The following is a 20,337-nucleotide window of genomic DNA, read 5'->3' on the forward strand; positions in this document are numbered from 1 at the left end:
GGACTAAAATGGAGTAGGCCTGCTAAGTTTTTTCCTAATGATCTGTTTTCATTAGTTTTAAAGTCTCATATTTGTCATCTATCATTTGGGTACTCAGTGTACTTGGCAGCACTGTTGGATAATGGAAAGAGTGTAAGGCTGCCTGAAAATCCTGGTTTTGGTACTTAGCCATATGACTATTGTCAATTCACTTTTTTTTTTTGTTAGTTACTGTCAAAAATCCTTGAAGAAATATTTGCATTACCTATCTCATAGTTTTTTTGTTTAGTTTTTTTTTTAACATTTAATAATATTTATTTTTTAGAAAAGTTAACATGGTTACATGATTCGTGTTCTTACTTTCCCCTTCACCCCTGACCCCCCCTTCCCCCAAAGCCGATTCACATTTCCACTGGTTTTGACATGTGTCATTGATCAAGACCTATTTCCAAATTGTTGATATTTACATTGGTGTGGTAGTTTCGAGTCTACATCCCCAATCATGTCTGCCTCAACCCATGTGTTCAAGCAGTTGTTTTTCTTATATGTTTCCTTTCCTGTAGTTCTTCCTCTGAATGTGGGTAGTGTTCTTTACCATAAATCCCTCAGAGTTGTCCTGTATCATTGCATTGCTGCTAGTACAGAAGTCCATTACATTCTATTTTACCACAGTGTATTGGTCTCTGTGTACAATGTTCTTCTGGCTCTGCTCCTTTTGCTCTGCATCAATTCCTGGAGATCTTTCCAGTTCACATGGAATTCCTCCAGTTTATTATTCCTTTGAGTGCAATAGTATTCCATCACCAGCATATACCACAATTTGTTCAGCCATTTCCCAATTGAAGGACATACCCTCCTTTTCCAGTTTTTTGCCACCACAAAAAGCGCAGCTATAAATATTTTCCTACAAGTCTGTTTATTTATGATCTCTTTGGGGTACAAACCCAACAATGGTATGGCTGGATCAAAGGGCAGGCATTCTTTTATAGCCCTTTGAGCGTGATTCCAAATTGCCAGCCAGAATGGTTGGATCAGTTCACAACTCTACCAGCAATGCATTAATGTCCCAATTTTGCCACATCTCCTCCAACATTCATTACTCTCCCTTTCTTTCATTTTAGCCAATCTGCTAGGTGTGAGGTGATACCTCAGAGTTGTTTTGATTTGCATTTCTCTAATTATTAGAGATTTAGAACACTTTCTCATGTGCTTATTGATACTTTTGATTTCTTTACCTGAAAATTGCCTATTCATGTCTCTTGCCCATTTATCAATTGGGGAATGGCTTGATTTTTTATACAATTGATTTAACTCCTTGTATATTTGAGTAATTACACCCTTATCAGAGTTTTTTATTATAAAGATTTTTTCCCAATTTGTTGTTTCCCTTCTGATTTTGGCTGCATTGTTTTTGTTTGCACAAAAGCTTTTTAGTTTGATACAATCAAAATCACTTATTTTACATTTTGTAATTTTCTCTAACTCTTGCTTGGTTTTAAAATCTTTCCTTTCCCAGAGATCTGACAAGTATACTATTCTGTGTTCACTTAACTTATTTATAGTTTCCCTCTTTATATTCAAGTCATTCACCCATTCTGAATTTATCTTGGTGTAGGGTGTGAGATGTTGATCTAAACCTAATCTCTCCTATATTGTTTTCCAAATTTCCCAGCAGTTTTTGTCAAACAGTGGATTCTCTCATAGAGTTTTGAACATTAAAAACCTGTATACTTTTAAGTGGCTGTTATTACTTTCATTAATGCAAATAATACTCAAATCTCTGAGTACTCCTCCAGTGATGTGAATTGTAAATTCCTCATGCCTGCATACCTTTTGCCACTCTGTTCATGTCTTCTCATAATTCTATCACAGAAAAAAATCCACTTACTGTTCTGGAAAACTTCATTGCATTTAGCATTTTTCAGAGCTCATATACATCTACCATTTATTCTCTGTTCTTGATCTAGGACCAGCTGTTCTGCTTGTTTGCTCATGCACCTTGATGATGATACCTTTTACTTTTCTACTGTATAGTTCCTTGTTTGTAATGTGATACTGTCTACTCATGCCCACCATATACCTTTTTCTTGCTCTCTGGGAGATATACACCTTTTATTCTTCAGAGGCTAGTGTTTCATGATTAGTAGCCATAAACAACATTTGAAGAATGTTAATATTTGAACAAGGGGCTTTTGCTTCAAGAAGAAGTTTGGTGTTATTAAGAGAACTTTTTAACTTTCTGAAATTTAACCGACTCAGATATTCCATTTTGGGCCTAATTCTTCCATTTACCCTACTCTGTCTATATTTCTTTGCATATATCTATTCATATGCATTTATAAAATTATAAAACACATAGATATATTTTGAAATAATAAATTAGAAATAAGCCCTTTGGGTTCTTCATCAAATTGTATCTCAGGATCTGGATAACAGGCATTCTTATCTAATTTGTTCTTTCTTTGTGGTTAGGGAAGATTCTTTTTTTTTTTTTTTTTTTTTTTTTTTAGCCCTTACTTTCCAACTTAGAATTAGTGCTGTGTATTGGTTCAAAGGCAGAAGGGCAGTATGGGCTAGGCCTATGGTGGTGAACCATGTGCCAGAGAGGATGTGGGCACACTCACTGTCACCTGCCAGAGTTCATTATCAGAAAGCCAGAGGGACTGCAGGGGTGAGGTGGGGTCCAAGTTGCCCCCTCTCCACTGTACCTGAGGACATTTTTTCACTTCACCTGCCTCTCTGCCCAGCAGCCCAATGGGAGGACTTCCTCTCCTCTCTGGGATAAGGTAGGGAAGGGGACACTCAGTTTCTAAAAGGTTTGCCATCCCTGGACTAGGCAATGGGGGTTAAGTGACTTGCCTGAGGTCACACAGCTTGGAAGTGTCTGAGGCCAGATTTGAATCTAGGACCTCCTGTCTCTAGGCTTGGCTCTTAGTTATTCACTGCGCCTTCTAGCTGCTCTAACAACAAATTCTTTTGTGTGATTCTGTACCTCATTCAGAAGGTTCTACAGTGTTTTAAAGCTTAATGAAATCAACATAATATCATATCTCAAAACACCATCTGGAAGACTTCATATTATTAATAATATATAAGGAAGTTACCAAGGATATTTAAGATGAAGACCAAACAAAATATATATGGAAGAAATATGTGAGGAAGGTAGCGCTATTTCAAAGACATTGGAAGATTGATTGCCAAAATAAATATTTGCAAGGAAGACGCACAAAAATGATGTATACATTTAAAAATGTGACTATAACTTTGTGGTCTTTGATAGCTAACTTTTGGCATTAAATGAGGTGTTAAAAAAAGAAAGATTATTTCCCAGCAATATTGAAGAATTCTTGAGCAAAGTCATATCAAAGAGATGATCACCTATTTGTGTTGAGGATCTCCAGATTCATAGAATACATGAACACTATAAGCCTCAGAACACTATAAATTTTCTTTAGTAAAAATTCACACAACCAGTGCCAAAGAACTGATATGCCCATTCACGCTGGGAAGTGGATGAAAAATGCATAATCCTCTGAAAGTGACTTAACTTTGAGTAAGTGCTACAGGTGAAAGATAGTCATGTCCAGAAATGGGTAGGATGAAATCAGAATAGAAAATATTTGAAAACACGTAGTATTTATTGTGATTTTTATGAAAATATGCTGTATTCTTTCTTAGGCTTTATTCCAACTATGTGGTTTTAATAGATAGTATGAAAGCATTTTATCTCTACATGAGAGTTCTTAAACTGGAGTGTATAAACTTATCTTTAAAATATTTTGATATCATTCTTTTCCATTATAATCTCATGTATTTTGTTTTATGCATTTAAAAACATTATTTAATGAAGAGGTCCATTGGGTTCACAAAGTACCTGAGGAGCCCATGACACACAAAAAGTTCAAGAACCCCTTTTCTAGATGGTTTAAGGATACTGTTATCTCTCTAGTTTTATTTCCTAGCCCAAGAAAAATAGATGTCATTGTCACTTCATTGGGTGGATGTTCTGAGGTAGTTAAAAGCATATATAAATATTAAAAGCATCTATAGTTCTTCTCTGTAAAGTCTCATTAACATATATGCTGAAATAAAACCAAAGATGTTTTCACAGAAAAGAAGACATCTTTTAGTAAACTGGGTTGAAAATTTTTGGTCAGGAAAGGGTAGCCAGTCAAAGTGATGCTAGAAGCTGTGGTAGCAAGTGTTTTTGTAATACTTTGAGCATTTCCCTGTTCCCTTTTTCTACCCACTTACACAAGAATCCTTTTCAGTCTACATCCACAGATTCCAGGATTTTACTTTGCTTCTTTGGGAAATTTATAGCATCTAAAAGACCAGGATACAATGTTCTACTTTGCCAGCATCTGCAGTCTTAAATTATTTCATGTCCATTGCAACACCAAACAATATTGGTTCTAACTTGCTCAACTTTTTAAGTAAAAAAATTTGTAAAGCAAGTTTTTAAAAAATTGTTTTTTTTTAACCATTATCTTCATTTCAGAATGTCTCCCTATCTAACATGCCATTACATATTGAGAAATTTTAAAAAAGTTTTTGGGAAAATTAAGCTATCATATATCAACTTAGTCTGACAACATAAAAACAAGTTTATTTTAAATGGAGAATACTCCCATTCAGGCTCCTGCTAATTTTCAAATAGCCTGCTGGCATGACCCTCAGATAGAGATAGATACTGTAAAAAGGAATTCTTTATTCCTTTTTTAATTTAACGGAGGACCTGGAGGTCCTCTTACTATAGAGATGTGTAGGGATTAACCAGCCCATAATGATAGGAAGTAGTGACAGGGAAGCCCCCAGCTGAGCAAGCATCAGTTGCAGGCTATCAGTTGCTAACAGGAGAGTCATTTGCTGACAGTTGGTGGGTCAGTTGCAAACAGTTAAGGCTGGCAGTTGGGCGGGGAAGTTGACTGCTAGGTGTGAGTTGGTCATTGGGGTTGGCGTATAGTTGCTGGAATATAAAGGCGGGCCTGAACTTACTGAGAGGGCTTTTGGCTTTATCCTTTAAAGGGTTTTTTTTTTTTGGCCTCTGGGATCTCTAGAGAGCAAGAGTTCTGTCTCTGAGGCAAGGAGCTGCTGTCAGTTGGGTACTGACAGTTGGGCTGCTATAGAAAACTGATTGAAGGAGTGAGTGAATGGTGGCTATCCATTATTTTAGGGAGTTAAGTAGTTAGTGAATAATTTATAGATAGAGTAGGTTAGGTTAGGTCTGGGTTGTACCAGGCAAAAGAAACTGCCCTTCTGAGGTAGTATTAGGAATTTTAGGTATATTTATAGGGTATAAGATCAGTAATCTCTCTTTTCTATCTTTCTATCTGTACTTCTTTCTTAAATTAAACAAAAGTTTTTTTTTTAATTGCTCTCCTCACTCTGTTTCTCATTAAAATGTAAATTATTAAAAGCTGCTCTCTTATTTTGTCAAAAATCCCTAATTTAACCCTTAAAATACTAAGAAAAAGGGTATAAGAAAATCCTGGTTCATGAATGCAGGAACCTTACAGTTTTATTAAGAAGACAATAGAATCGAATGAAAAACCTAATGAGTAAGGATATGTATAATTGTGTTCATTGTGTGGTATAAACTTCCATTGTACTAGGAATTCATAAATGAGCAAAGTCATCATTGTGGATTAGAGATTTCATGGAAGGAGGTAGAATTGAATCTTGTAGGTATATGCCTTGAAGTAAACATAGGATTTGGATTGGTGGAGAAAAGTGGGTTCTGGGTAGAGTAAAGCAATACATAAAGGCACAAAAGTAAGAATGAATATTTTTATAGTGAACAATAAGGAGACCATTCTGATTAAAGTGGAAGGTTCATGTTAAAAAGTAGAAGAGAATAGCACTGGGCGAATCAACTAGGACTAATGTGGTAGACCAGTGATGGGTAAACTACAGCTTGTGGGCCAGATGCTGGGCCCCCTGAAATGTTCTACCGGGCTGGGCATTATTCCTAATCTGACGAATACAGTGAGTAGAATACAATGAAATGAAACTTTGAAAGAGTTACCTTAGAAACAGACTGATAGATGAGCATTTCCTTTCCTTTGGCCCCCTCTTTAAAAAGTTTGCCCATCATTGTGGTAGACAGTAGAAGAAACTTTTAGATTGGAGGATAAGGAAGGTGGTAGCAAATTTTAAAAAGAATAATCTGTTAGTCTATGCAGAGTGAACTTAAATGGAGAGAATCTAGAGATAGCTAACTATGCTTACAATAATCCAAACCTTGTTGATGAAGGCAGAAGAAATTGGTAACCCTGAGAATGGAAGAAACAGGGGAGAGTTGCAAAGAGACATTTTCCAGGTAGAGTTATTAGCAAAATAGTTGTATTTCATTTTAATGGGGGTTTTTGCATATAAAACAATGTTTGATTTCATTTTTAGTTACTTTCAGAAATTTAAAAATTAATGGTTAACATTTGATGAGGTAGTAGTGTTTATAAAATTTTTGCCTGAGGAACACTAATACTTCTGTTTTGTACAGATGTGATAGAAAACACATTGTATTGAAATCATTTACTAGAAATTGCATTGTTTTGGGAAATATAATAGTCAACATTTCAGCAAATAAGAAATGTGAAGTGTTAGGTCAATCAACTCCTCACTGAAATGAAGATATTGGCAGGTCTTTATAAGTGTTTTGGCTTTCATTGCCTTTGTTGGTTGGGAAGAAGAAAATGTTGAATTTCTATGGAGTTGAAATTATTAAAGAAAATTATTGGCCCATTTTCATATTACCTAAGTTCAGTTGTTCAAGTATATTAGACAAGTTGGGTTTTGAAAAGATTTTCCCAGGACCAGTTTAGGGGATGCCTTTGAAGCAATTATCAAGTAAGTAACAGATTTTTTTTTTCTTCAAGTTTTCTCCATATTCTCTAATTCCGTAATTTTTACATTAATAGTTTCTCACATCTTGAAAAGTTTAAAAGTAAGTTTTTTATCTGGGACACAAGGAGTTTATTTTTTTGTGAAATTTGTTTGCCAGAGAGTAATCTTCCTGTGTAATCCTTTGAAGAATAAGCACAGCCTTTTAATAAATGGCTCAGATGTGTTGTAGGTAATGTGATATTTTGTTTAACAGGTTCTGCTTTAGATCTCCATTTTAGTGATATAAATGTTGCATCCCTAGATAAAGAACTAGAAGATCAAGAAACCAGTGACCTTGGATTAACAAGTAAGGATTGTTCTTTATCAGAATTTTTTTTTTTATCATTTCTTAATATGATAGGTTTTTCAATGTTACCTTTTCCCTTTCTGGATAGAGTACTCACCTTTTTTTCCAACAGTCATGGATGATGTGTATTTGGTGTGCATAGAAAAATCTGTTTCTTCCCATGCCTGTCTTTGAACTTCCCTTTTTTTCATGCATAACCTTTTTTTCCTTCTACTTCCTCTCCTCATTTATTTTTTCTCAACATCTTTGCATCTTCTATATTCTTGCTTCCTCCAGGCTTTCTGCCTTTCTCCTTTGTCGCAATTGTTTCTGACCAAATGCTTATGATTTTCTTCTCTTAATTCTATAATCACTTGTTGCTACCCTTTGCATTAAATGAGTGGGGGATGCCAGAATTCTAGATTTTACTGGCACTAGCAGTAAAAGTATATTTCTTTTCTTTGAACTTTAGTGTGATAAGACACTATGGAATGTATCATTTCCCAGCAGCTTTTTTCAGGGGATGGGGAGATGGGGAGGGTAATGGTAAACAGAGATAAAGGAAAATGAAAGGTCCATAAAAATTATACATATAGTCTTTGGACCACACAGAAATAACAGAAGATAAGACCTTCTCTATACCCTATCATGGTCATCTCCAGTCTCTAGCTGGTTATAAAGTCAGGAAGCAGATCAAAGAAAGTTACTGAGCTGTAGACACAGAGAGATCTTCACTTTCCTACAAGAAAACTCCTGAAGTCAGAGTATGTAGGCCTGTAGAAAACAATTTCCAGAGCCTATAAAGCATCACACAAAACCAACACAAAAGTTCTGCAAGAAGTAACATTTGTTTTCCAAGGTATTCCAGCACCTAGGAAGGTAGCAATTTCCTTTAACATACAAGGTTTATAGGCTAATTTGGGTATTGAGCTCTGCTCAGTAATTGCAGAATAGTATCTTCTTTATATCAGATCTTGGTACTCTGGAAATGCAAGTATCTTTATAAATCTGGGCTAGTAGATGAGGAACCTTTGCATATTTCTCTTTGTCCAGTTAATAACAAAGTCGACAATAAGGAGAGAAAGAATTGCTGAAATTGAATTGGAAGAAATAGTAGCCATTTAAAAATGATGAGTGATACAAAAAGCAAAGGATGATATTTTTGTCCTAGATAATAAGGTAAATTAACTGATGTAATTAATATCACTGTCTAGTATATTAATATATAACTCAAATTCTATAGGCCTTTCAGTTTGATAGTGATATAATTCAACAGGCATTTCTTAAGTCCCTGCTTTGTGCAAAACATGCTGTTAGCTGCTGGGGGTTGCAAAGGAAAAATGGTAGGGGGATAGCTGGAGAGTTATACAAATAAGTAAACACAAGGTAGATTTAAGGAAAGAGCAAGCCTTAGCAACAAAGATGATGAAAGACTTTATTTTTACCTAGACGATAACACTTGAGTGGAGCTTTGAACAAAGCTAAAAATTCTAAGAGCTAGTGGTGAAGAAGTGAGTACATTCTAGGCCTGAGGGACAATGTATAAAGTCACAAAGGTGGGAAATGGAATGTTGGGTTTGGCAAACATTAAATAGGTGAGATTTGGTTAGAGTGTATGAGGGAAAGTAATGTAGATTCAGACTGAAAAGATTGGCTAGAACCATATTATAGAAGTTCTAGACTAAAAAGATGATATTTCATTTTAGAGGCAGATTATTGAGCAGGAAAAGTGACATAGGCCTTTTATAGTCAGTACCAGATTTTTTTTGATGGTGGCAACTTTGTAGTATATTTGAGATCTGGTACTACTATGCTCCCTTTCCACTTTTTTCATTATTTCTCTTGAAATTCTTAACTTTTTATTCCTCAGCTGAATTGTGTTATTTTGCACAGTTCTATAATAACTCTTTGGTAGATGGTTATGATAATGAATCTTTACACTTGTTTATGTGGTATTGCCATTTTTATTACATTGGCACAATTAAATAAACGATTGATCTCTCTAGTTATTTAAGTATATCTTTATTTCCCTAAAGACTATTTTATAGTCACATTAAAATAATTTCTATGCCTTTGTGGATAGGCTCCCAATTATTGTATATATTCTATAATTATTTTGAATAGAATTTCTTTTTCTGCTGGTTTTGTTAATAATATGCAGAAAGGATAATGGTTTTGTGAGTTTATTTACATTCTACTACTTTAATGAAGTTATTTTGGTTAATTTTTATTTCAATCTATAGAGTTTTCTAAGGAAGCTTTCATATAATTTCTCAAAAGCCATAATTTTATTTCCATTTTGTCTCTTCCAATCACATTTTCCACAATTTTAGTCACATTATTTCTTTTTCTTATTTTAATGCCATTGCTAGCACTTCTACAACTATCTAAAATAATAGTAATGACATTGGACCATCTTGCTTTACCTACTTAAATTGCTACTACTTATCTTACTGGAAACATTTCTGTCATTTCTCCATTATAGATGTTAGCTGCCCCTTATAGAAAGATCCTCTTAAGCTTATTGATATTAGCAAATTAGAGGATCAGGAAAAAAGTTATCTTTCAAAACAATGGGAGGAGGCATTTTTGCATAAAACCAAAACAGTTAGAACTAGAAGAGAAGTGATTGAGGAAAATCTTTATAAGCACTCTTATCAGATAAAAGTCCAATATCTAAGATATACAGAGAATTGATTAAAATATTTGATGAGTATAAGAATAAGAAAGAGACAGCTAAGTGCTATAGTGAATAGAGTGCTGGATCTGGAGTCAGGAAGATCTGAGTTCAAATCTTACTTCAGATACTTTATAGCTATATAACCTTAGGCAGCCATTTAAGGTCTTTTTGTCTCTGTTTCCTTAACTAAGGATAATAACACTTTCCCCAACTGAGGATAATAGCACCTACATTCCAGATCTAGGAGATCAAATGAGATAATATTTGTTAAAACACTTAGCACAGTACCTGGAATATAATAGGCCCTATATAAATGATTAATTGATTGTCCTCTCTCACCCCCCCCCCCCCATTTTTCAATAGATAAATGATTAAATCATATACAGTTCTCAAAAAAAGAAAGATAAGCTGTCAACTACTATATGAAAAAAAAATGTTCCAATTCATTCATTATAAGAGAAATATACATTAAAACAAGTCTGAGGTATCTGTCAGGGAAATATGAAACAATTTTTTTAAGGTCATAGGGTAAGACTGGCACAATAATGCATTGTTGATGGAGCAGCGAATTGATCCATTCCTATGTGCACAGATATTTATAGTGGCACTTTTTTTTATTGAAAAAAATGGAAACTAAATGTTAACTGGGGAATAAATGGCCAAATTATAATATTTGAATGGAACCAAGTATTGTGATACCATAAGAAATTATGAAAAAGATAGAGAAATCTGGAAAGAATTATATAAAGTTAGACAGAATGAAATGAATGGCACCAGGAAAATAACTTACAATGACTACAACATTATAAAGGTCTACAACTTGGGAAAATTTAAAAACTGATCACTACAGTGAACAACATGACTGCCCAAGACCAAAGATTTTACTTCTTGACAGAGAAGTGACGTGTCATACAGACCTGGCCAGTGTATAGATTCATTTGATACAAAGGAGAACTTATTTTTTAAATAGTAGGAGTAGAGAGAAATTTCTAGAGAGTTAAAGGAAGCTCTAGAAAAGACAGACAAGCAGGACAGTTATGGAACTCTACTGAAATAAATTATTGCATTTTAAAAATATCAAACTATAATAGTTATTCACAATTTCACATATGATATTTTTCTGATCCTTTTGCATGGAAATATTCATGTTTATAATGGAAAGAAAATAATTTTTTAGTTAACTGCAAGCTCAATTTGAGTCAGAAGTTTATGACAGGTAAGAAAGCTAATGTGATCTTAGTATATTAAGAGAGGCATCATTTCTAAGAATAAGGAGCTACTTAGTTATCTAGGAACTATATTTAAGGGTGTAAAATTGATAAGTTGACAAGTGTTCAGAAGAGTGTCCAGGATAGTGAAAGACATTGTGAATTCATTCTATATAAGGAACAATGTATATTTAGCATAGAGAGTGTTACTCTGAGATGTCTCAGAGAAACACAATAGTAATATGTCTGTTACTTGGAAGATGTATTTAGACTTATTCTTTTTTGTCTCAGGTAGCATAATTAGCAGTAAAGTGTGGGAATTGCAAAGAGGCACTTTTAGGCATGATATAAGAAAAGACTTTCTAACAATTCTATCCAGAAATGGAATAGACTCCTTTAGAAAATGCTATTCCCTCTCAGTAGAGTTCCTCAGTTTGTGTTGGGCATGTCTCTTTCAGGTCTGAAATGTAGTGATTATATAAACTGTCTACTTGAGTTTTCTTAAGTTGTTATGATAGAAAACACACACACACACACACACACACACACACACACACACACACACACACACACACACACACACTAACTTCCAAGTTCTTTGTTTTACATACAAGACATTTTTTAATTATAAATTACCCTCCCAGTTTTGTTTTTCATATGTGAAGTTACACTTTTCACCAGAGATAGATTATGTCATTTCTTCCAGTTTGTTCTAACACCTTTATTTTCCTAGAAATATACCAGTTTAATTTAATTCAGTAGTCATTGCTGTGCCTCCCCTCCTATGTTTATACATGAAAGATTGCTTGATTGCTGCAACAATAGAGATAGTTTTGACTATCCTCTAATTATGAACTATCAGGTAAGGGATAAATGCTTGCCAAAGGAGATTGCCATTGTCATGAAGGCTGGCCAGCAAAGAATGCAGAATGAAGAGGGATTCCCTATAAATGCTTCATGGTCTCCTGTTTGCAAATGATGTGATGCTGATTGCATCAGGCCTTGGACCATTGCATAATCTACCAAATAAAATTCATAATATTAAAAAGAATTCAACTAATTGTTCTTTCAGGAAGAACCAAGTGGAAGAATTGTCTAGGCTGTTTATAAATATGGAGTTGGAAAACTGGTGGGTCTGGTTTATCAGTATGTGCATCTTATATAGATTCCTGTAAATGGACACTGTATCTAGGCTCTTTGAATAGCAGGAGTAGAGTGGATTGGATTGCATTTAAGAAATTGTGATGCATCTTCAGTGACCCCAAACTCTTCCATAAAGAGAAAACTGATCTAAGTATTCCTTCTGGTGGTACTTTATGGCTGCAAATCATGGAAAACCAAAATCTCAGTTAATCAAAATTGTAGGACACTTCAAAGCAAAAGATATGTACTACAAATAGATTGTAACATTACGAATGATTAATTACATGTAAAAATAGTATGATGTGTCATCAAGGAGATGTTTAGCTGGAAAAGCAGATGGTTAGTCATGTCATGGGAGTGAGGGATAATAGACAGAGAGTCTAAATGAAGGTTTAGTCCCTCAGTGCTTTAGGTAGACTTTTTGTGGGGGGTTTTAGGAAGACATGAATAAGAAGATCACTGAAGATTCCTGGGTTTGGAGTCAGAGGACCCGAATTCCAGCCCTGGCTTTGCTCTTTAAACTCTTTGGCCATGGGCAAGTCACCTAACCTCTCTGAGCCTTAGTTTCCTCAATTTCAAAATGAGGAGTTGGACTACGTGGCCTCAAATGTCCTTCTCTCTTATTTTTATTATTCTCAGTTCCATATGTTGAATGGGTTTCATTCATTAATGAGATCACAGTTTTATCAGAGTATGTAAAAGCTCAGAGTTAAGTCTTCAGAGTACTAAAGCAAAAATGAAATGGCCTTTGCCAAGGAGATTCTATTCTGCTGATACTCATCCTGATGTAGGCATTGTCCAGTTGTATAAATGTCTTCCCAGGCCGAAGCGATGTCTTGGTATTTGGTAGAATTGCTATCCTGTGTAAAAATAAAGGGTTGGGAATTGGGGGGAATTGATGGACATGGTACAATGGAAATAGCATTGAGTTTGGATTGAGAAAGCTGGGTTTGAATCCTGGTATTTACTTTTGTAATCTTGGGCAAATTACTTAACCTAGCTGGACCTTAGTTTCCAAATTTGTAAAATGAGAGGGTTGGACTTAGTGATTTCTTAGGTTCCTTTCAACTCTAAACCATGATATAAACTTGTTCTTGCATTCAAGGGGGACTGAAAAGTTATAATATAAATAGACTAACACACTAAGGCCTTTCTATGAGATCCATAAGCCCAATGTAAGAGAAGAACTTGGTCCCCATAGAGTGTATATAAAGGTCTACCTAGGCTCTTTGTATAAAAGAGTGATCTGTATTAAGAGAGTGCATGGCAGTGTTATTAAGTAAAATTATGTTCTGTATTACCTCAGAACAGCAGGAATAAACTTAATTGGTGAATCATTTTACTTAGAAAGGAAATTATTCTTAAGGTCTGTATTTAAAACTTTGCTTCTTACTGTCTGGATGACTTAACCCCTCCCAAGCTGAATTTTCTCATCTTTAAAATAAAGAGATTGGATTAAATTGGGGTTTTTATTTCATAGACCCTTTTGGCAGGCAAGTAAAGCCTATGGACCCCTTTTGAGAGTATTTTTAAATGCATGAAATAATTACTAAGATTACAAAGGAAATGTATTGAAATTTAAAGTTAAAAAATTTTTAAGTTCATAACTCCCTGAATTAAATCTCTATAGTACTTTCCATATTTTAAATCTATGATACTATTATTTTCTTCTGTTTCTAGAGAGAGTTTTGTTGTCATTGTTTAATTTTCTTGTGTTAAACATCAGACTTTTCATAGGACTCTGTTCCATGCTTCTTAAGAACAGTTCTTGCATCCTGCCTCACGATAATCTCTTCATCCTTCTGCCTTTAGGATAGTGTCATTCTTAAGTAAGAGGGAACATTCTTTTTCATTTTCTCTTGATTCAAGCCCCTTCACAAGAATTAAATCTGATGACTAGAAAACTATTTTAAAAGATCTCTTTTGAGCTGTTCTAGTTTCTCTCCTTTTTTTTAAATTTTCAACAAAAATTTCTTCAGGCATCTTTATTCAAGCATTTCTCCTTGGAAATGGAGAAAGGATATTAGTCTGCTTTGCTTCAGGCTGTACCCTTTCTATATACCATTAGTTAGAATATTCTTAGTTGTCACACCCCTGGAACATCACTGGTGGCCCTCAGGTTCTGTCCTCATAAGAACAAACTTCAGCATGACCTCTTTAAAGTTCACCCTGGTTTTCCTATTTGCATCTCAAAGACTAGCACACCTTCAGATTCATAAAACTCAAGAAAGTAGCTGCTGCCTGGGTTGGAGAATGTCAGAACTAAATCAGACTTTAGAGTTTATCTGGTCTAACCTCCATTTTATTGCAGAGAAAATTATGAGAGAGACAGACAGACAGGATTCCTGACTTCCAGCCCAAGTCTTTTTTTTTTTTTTTTTTTTTTTTTTTTTTTTTTTTTTTTTGGTGTTCTCTCTTTTGATTTGACAAGGAAGAAGAGAAGGCAAGAACATTAGGGAACTTTTCAAAAGACGGAAGAAGCCAAAATTGAATTGTTTGTAAATTATGTATGTGACTAACAATTCATTTTTCTTTGGAATATATGTTGGTATGTAGACTTTTTAGCTGCTTATTATTGACTAGCCCATATATCTTAGAATTGAGTTCATAATGACTGAGTTGCTTATAATTTCAAAATCAGAATTTAGCACTTTCAAAACAGTGTGACTAAAAACTGTATTTCCTTCCTGAACCAGAATTGTATTAGGATTCTTAAGTGTTACTTAAGAAGTCCTTTGCCATCACTGGGTGGCTGGGGTTTTTTAGCTGCTAAGAGAATTGTGCTACAAACAATGTCTTAAGGAATCAAAATGACATGATTTTTGGATACTTGGCTAGTTTCTTTTCCGTTTGGTGCACTGGTTCTGTGCATATTTCCAAAATGTATATGAAGTCTTGTATTGACAGGTATGCTTCATGCATTATCAAATGAGATAAATATAATGCTTACCAAAATATAAAGGTCTTTATACTAGTCTACACCTACCAAATACCAAAGTTAGGGATGTTAGGAACCAGTACATTCAGTAGTAAGGAAAAGGAAACTAAAAAAGAAAAAGGAAACTAAAAAACAACCCCTGTGATACTGGAGGCTGCCTCTGTGTATCTATTTGTGAAAGCCTAAAGTTTGGGGATTTAGGTTTGTCACTACTTGACATAGAATTCATATTTATCCTGGTTATTTTGCACAATGCCTGTTACTTCCCCTTACCTCAGATGTTAGAGGCCATTAGTAAGTGGAGTGATATGTACATTTTTAATCATAGCCACCAAAAACTTGTCACTTTTCCTCATAAAAGTCAAGTGTTGGTGCTCCAGTAAATCTATGTTACAGGCCCAGTCTTATATCACTTTTTTTTTCCTTTCCTTCTCCTTTAGGTCAAAGGTTACTGGGAAGTTCAGCTCCTGTCAATATTCCAGGTTCTCTTCCCCGTTCACCATCTTTGCATTCATCATCCTCTCTCTCAACCTCCCCACTCAGTTCTTTGTCTCAGTCATTATCTCAGCCACTTATTCCATCTACTATGACTCCTCACCAACAGCAGCCTCAACATTTGAAGTCAGAACATAATGTTTTAGGCACTTCAGCCTCTTCTCATAATTCTCTAGGTAAGTCATTCAAAGATTACTTTTGTGTATAGTGAAAAGGGAAATGATCAGTGGACACTTAAAAGACAAACTTTAGTGTGGGTTTGAGAAAAATTCTCACTATAATGGATTGCACATTCTCTCATCTTAGGAAGGCTTTCCAAGACTATAAAATTCAGGTCAATATTGTTACCAGATTTGCCTGGGGTGGGGTGTTTGATCAAAGTACATAAGGAACACTGACTCTTTTCTCATCTCAGTTTTTTTCTGAGAGCTGCCCATAAATGGATTTCTTGTGGACTTACATAAGACAATTATTTCCAGGCATCTTAAGACTTGCTATTTTACATCCAGGGATCAATAAACTAAAAGGTATAGTTTTTGTATGTGTGATCACAAGTATTCTTGTGAATCACAGCTTGTCAGAATGCAGAGAGTGACTTTGACATATCAGTCATAGAAAGCAAAATAGAAGACTATCTCTATAAATCAGTGGAGTTGACAGGACAGAGGTAAGGCTGCAGAGCCTGGCCTTTGTTTTGTTTTAGTCTAAATACTAACTTTAATGTGGTTATGCCTAAAAATTTCAACCTTTGTTTTCTGATTAGATGTAACTTAAGACCAATCATAAGAAAACTTCCATTCTCCCCACCCCCACTTTGAACTTCTAAATAAGTAGTTGAGTCTAAGGATAAGGAAAAAAAAAGGCAAATCCTAATTATCCCCTCATATACACATGCCCACCTTTGTCCCTGAGAGCTTTTCACAGATCTGCTAACCAAGCAAGGGAGTCTTAAAACACATCAACATGAAAACATGCAAACAGCTCTTTCAAATTTTAAAAAAAATCACCAAATAACCCAGTAGACAAATTGCAAAGTAGAATTTAGCCAGGCTTAGTGTTAGAACCCTCTACCATTATTTGAGGGCTCAGCAAGTCTTAACCTGGTAAGCATGTTCACTTCTAGGACTGTTTTGTGAGAGGTTACTGAACTTCTCAGCAAATACCACCCAGGTAACAATGCCTGTAAAAATTTGGCTTTAAAGAACAGTACAGCTTAACTTGGTTTTCATTTGTGCACAATATGAAATTCTTAGAAACTGACCTTTGGTTGTGCAACATTTTTCAGACTTACCTCTGACATTTCCCACCATGACATTATTTTCCCCACAGACTTATGTAAAATACAAGTTTTGTGTTTCTGTACCTGCTTAGCATATATTCACTTGTCTGTTTGCACAGTGGAGAGACATGACACTTTCATATTTTCTAAGTTGAAATTCTTTTTGATTTGAGATAGAAAGGTGAACACAACACATTCAAGGGCCACTCAGTTTTCATCATCAAGTTTGGTGACCAACTGGGAAACAACTCATAGATGACGTCATAGACATCTACTTGGTATACAAATTTGTGGTTTCATATTTTAAAGATGAATTGGCTCTATTTCGGCTTTGAATATCAGGACAATGGGATGATAAATTCTCTTAGTAGTTAGACAATATGCAACAGAAATTGTATATTTTATAAAATTCTTTCTATGTAAATACAATTTAATTTTCATATTAAATAATATTATTGTTGTTTGAGATCTAAATAAACTTTCTACATGACCTTGCCTTTACTTATAAGTGTGTATTTACTTCCATTTCCTTCTTCCACTGACAGGTTTAAATGGTGTCAATGGCAGCATCTGGGATTTTGTAACTGGGAGTTTTTCTCCTAGTCCTTCCCCTATATTGAGCACTGGAACTGCCCCTTCAACAAACTCAAGTGCTCATGGCAGTGAATTAGCTCGAGTTAGGCGGGAACTTGATGAGGCCAAGAGGAAAATCAAACAGTGGGAAGATTCTTGGCAACAAGTAAAACAGGTAATGAACAAAAGAGAAGCAAAGTTTGGAGTTTGGGGGATTTTACCTTATAATAAAGAGTATTCTGGTTTGTTCTTGGCTGACATGATAAGTGAATATATGCTGAGGAGGTACAGAAACAAAAAAAAACAGGATATTATGCTGGAGAAATGTTAAAGCCAAGTCTTTTATTTCTTTTATTCTTCTACAAGATTTAAATAAGTTGTGTTTTCTATTATAAATATCCGCTAATGGTTCAGTATTTCTCTTTTCAGTCTGTTTAGGCATTCTGGATAAATTGTCTATAAATTTATTTCAGGCTTGTGATGCATGGCAGCGAGAGGCCCATGAAGCAAAGGAGCGTGCTAAAGTAGCAGATACTGACAAACAGTTAGCTTTACAGAAGAAGGAAGAAGTTGAAAATAAATTTAAACGGCTACAGGAAGAGTTTGAAAGACTTGGTTTATCCTCTAAATTTCCTGTTCTGAGAAGCTATGGAGACATAGAGACCATCCCTTTACCAAAGCTGCATTCCTTACAAAGTCAGCTGCGTTTAGATTTAGAAACTGTGGATGGGGTAAGTATCTACCCTCTAACCTTTGTTTCAGCAGAGCAGGGGGGACAGTGTCTGTGGAGGTTTTAAGAGGTAGCAACAAGAAACTGGCAGTGAATCCACAGAACTGGCTTTGGCAAGACTGGACTCTCTCAGGAGGGTATCCTACAGAGTTTGTGCAGAAGAACTGACATCAGGCAGCAGAAAGTTGGAGAAGAGGATCAGCCTGAAGGCATCGGCTGGCTGGCAGGGTGCCATAATTAAGAAATTTTGAGATTTGAGGAGATTGAGCATTTATTGGGGCTAGGAATTACAAAAAACCTTAATGTCAACGACTTCCTCTAAGGCCTGATTATCAGGCATGAGGCTGAAGCTCTGTTAAAGAGTTCTTTGATCACATGTTTGAATTTGTTTGAAAGTCCTTTGACTCAGATACAGTTATGAAGTGGTATGTTAACTCAATCATTAAACCAAAGAGTACTGACATGCTTCTTATCAGAAGAAAAGATTATCCTCATTTTATTTTCAGCTGATTCAGCCCTGCAATTTTATCTTTCTCATTATGATTTCTCTTCTCTGACCATTCAAGTATTCTCTGTTCCCCTGACAAGAGGAGGCCTTTCATCTGGCCAGATTTTACCAATTGCATGGGGCCCAGCTTAAGGCCTTCCTTCTTTAGGAAGTCTTCCCTTATGTCCATGAAGACTTCTTCTTTCTGTGACCTCCTACATCATGTAGTTTGTTTATCACTAATCTTGTACATTACTTAAATGCCTTGTTCTTTTACCACAATTTTATTTTAAGGGCCCCCAAAGCAGGAAATGTGTCTTAAGCTTATTTGTTTCTTCCCCATTTCTCCAGAAGAGTACCCAGCATGGGGCTCTTTAACATAATTGACCTCAGGTAATGCTCATAAAATTAAATGAATAAATACACTGAGAGGCTGAGATTGTGAATATGATTGGTGAGAGACATGCTACATTCTAAAACCTCTTCTGGAAAATAATTCTCGTTACTACAGGTAATTTTTCAACTTCATTCGAAAAAATGTGTCGTGTGCCATGAACATGATCGTAGTATAGTCCTGCAGCCATGTCAGCATTATGTCCTCTGTGAGCACTGTGCATCTAACCAGCCTGAATGTCCTTACTGCAAGACTCAGCCAATCAAGTGGTGACCCCCAGCCCTGGTACTCCAGTCTGTAGCTTTTTATGAAATGACATCTGCTATATCATGGTAACTAATTAAGGACACTATTTTAGGTTTCTAGTATTTTATATAAAAGACAGATGTAGTAATTAGTGACAGACTGATCACAATCTGGACCTCCAAGGAAAGAGATAATGGTAGTTTTTTTTAATGACTATTATTTGACTGCCTTTACATATTGACTTTTTTTTTTTTAACCAACCATGTCCTAATGTTTCATGGCTACTTTGATCCTCAAAACCCTTAATACATACACACACACACACACACACACACACAATTCATCTTCTCACAGTCCATTTTCTCCTTCTGAACTAAGCATAGCAAAGGTGCCTATTCTGAATGTTGTTCAGTGGGGAGCAAAGTATCTCTCTGTTACGCGAATAGGCAACCTCATTGAAAAATGTCCCTCAGAGCATTTAATCTATGACCTGTTAGTGTGTGTTATAAATCATGCCAGTATTTTGGAATCAGTCTAACACTACTGTTTACTAGATTATTAGAAGAAGTTTGATTCTTGTGAAAGCACTTTGTTAACCAAGGGGGTTTAGTTAGAGGTTATGATGTTGTTTTAAATTGCTTTAAGCTGCTTTCTAGGTTTCATGTTTTTTTTTAAATATACGATAATATGAAGCTTTATATGTGTACTGTGAACTTAAAATATTTCATATCAGTTTATTATTGTTAAAATCATAGTATGGTAAATATATTGTTAGATTTCATATTCAGAAATTAGTACTTATTAAATGAACATTTATCTAGTAGTGAAAAACTTGCCTAGGATTTTTACAGTTTTCAAATTAAGTGCAAACAGATAGTATTTATAAGCAAAGAGAGTGATTATTGAAAGGCACATATACTTAAGCATTTAGATAGGTTTTTAATTTTATGAAAGGAACTAATTTTCCTAAATGTGTGCATTTGCACATATTCTAATTGGAGTTTTATAATCCTA

The 20,337-nt window shown here is 35.1% G+C and overlaps 1 protein-coding gene across 1 annotated transcript in view; it reads left to right on the forward strand.

Moving 5' to 3' along the window:
* Positions 1 to 19,350, forward strand: part of UNKL (unk like zinc finger) — a 132,982-nt gene extending 113,632 nt beyond the window's left edge. Inside the window, exons 12-16 of the mRNA XM_044657478.1 lie at positions 7,079 to 7,171; positions 15,560 to 15,790; positions 17,439 to 17,641; positions 17,940 to 18,197; positions 19,195 to 19,350. Of these exons, the coding sequence (XP_044513413.1) occupies positions 7,079 to 7,171; positions 15,560 to 15,790; positions 17,439 to 17,641; positions 17,940 to 18,197; positions 19,195 to 19,350 (941 nt within the window). The remainder of the gene's footprint in view (positions 1 to 7,078; positions 7,172 to 15,559; positions 15,791 to 17,438; positions 17,642 to 17,939; positions 18,198 to 19,194) is intronic.
* The last annotated feature ends 987 nt before the right edge of the window (positions 19,351 to 20,337 follow it).

The sequence above is a fragment of the Gracilinanus agilis genome, chromosome 1 (genome assembly GCF_016433145.1).
Source record: "Gracilinanus agilis isolate LMUSP501 chromosome 1, AgileGrace, whole genome shotgun sequence".
NCBI classification, from domain to species: Eukaryota; Metazoa; Chordata; class Mammalia; order Didelphimorphia; family Didelphidae; genus Gracilinanus; species Gracilinanus agilis.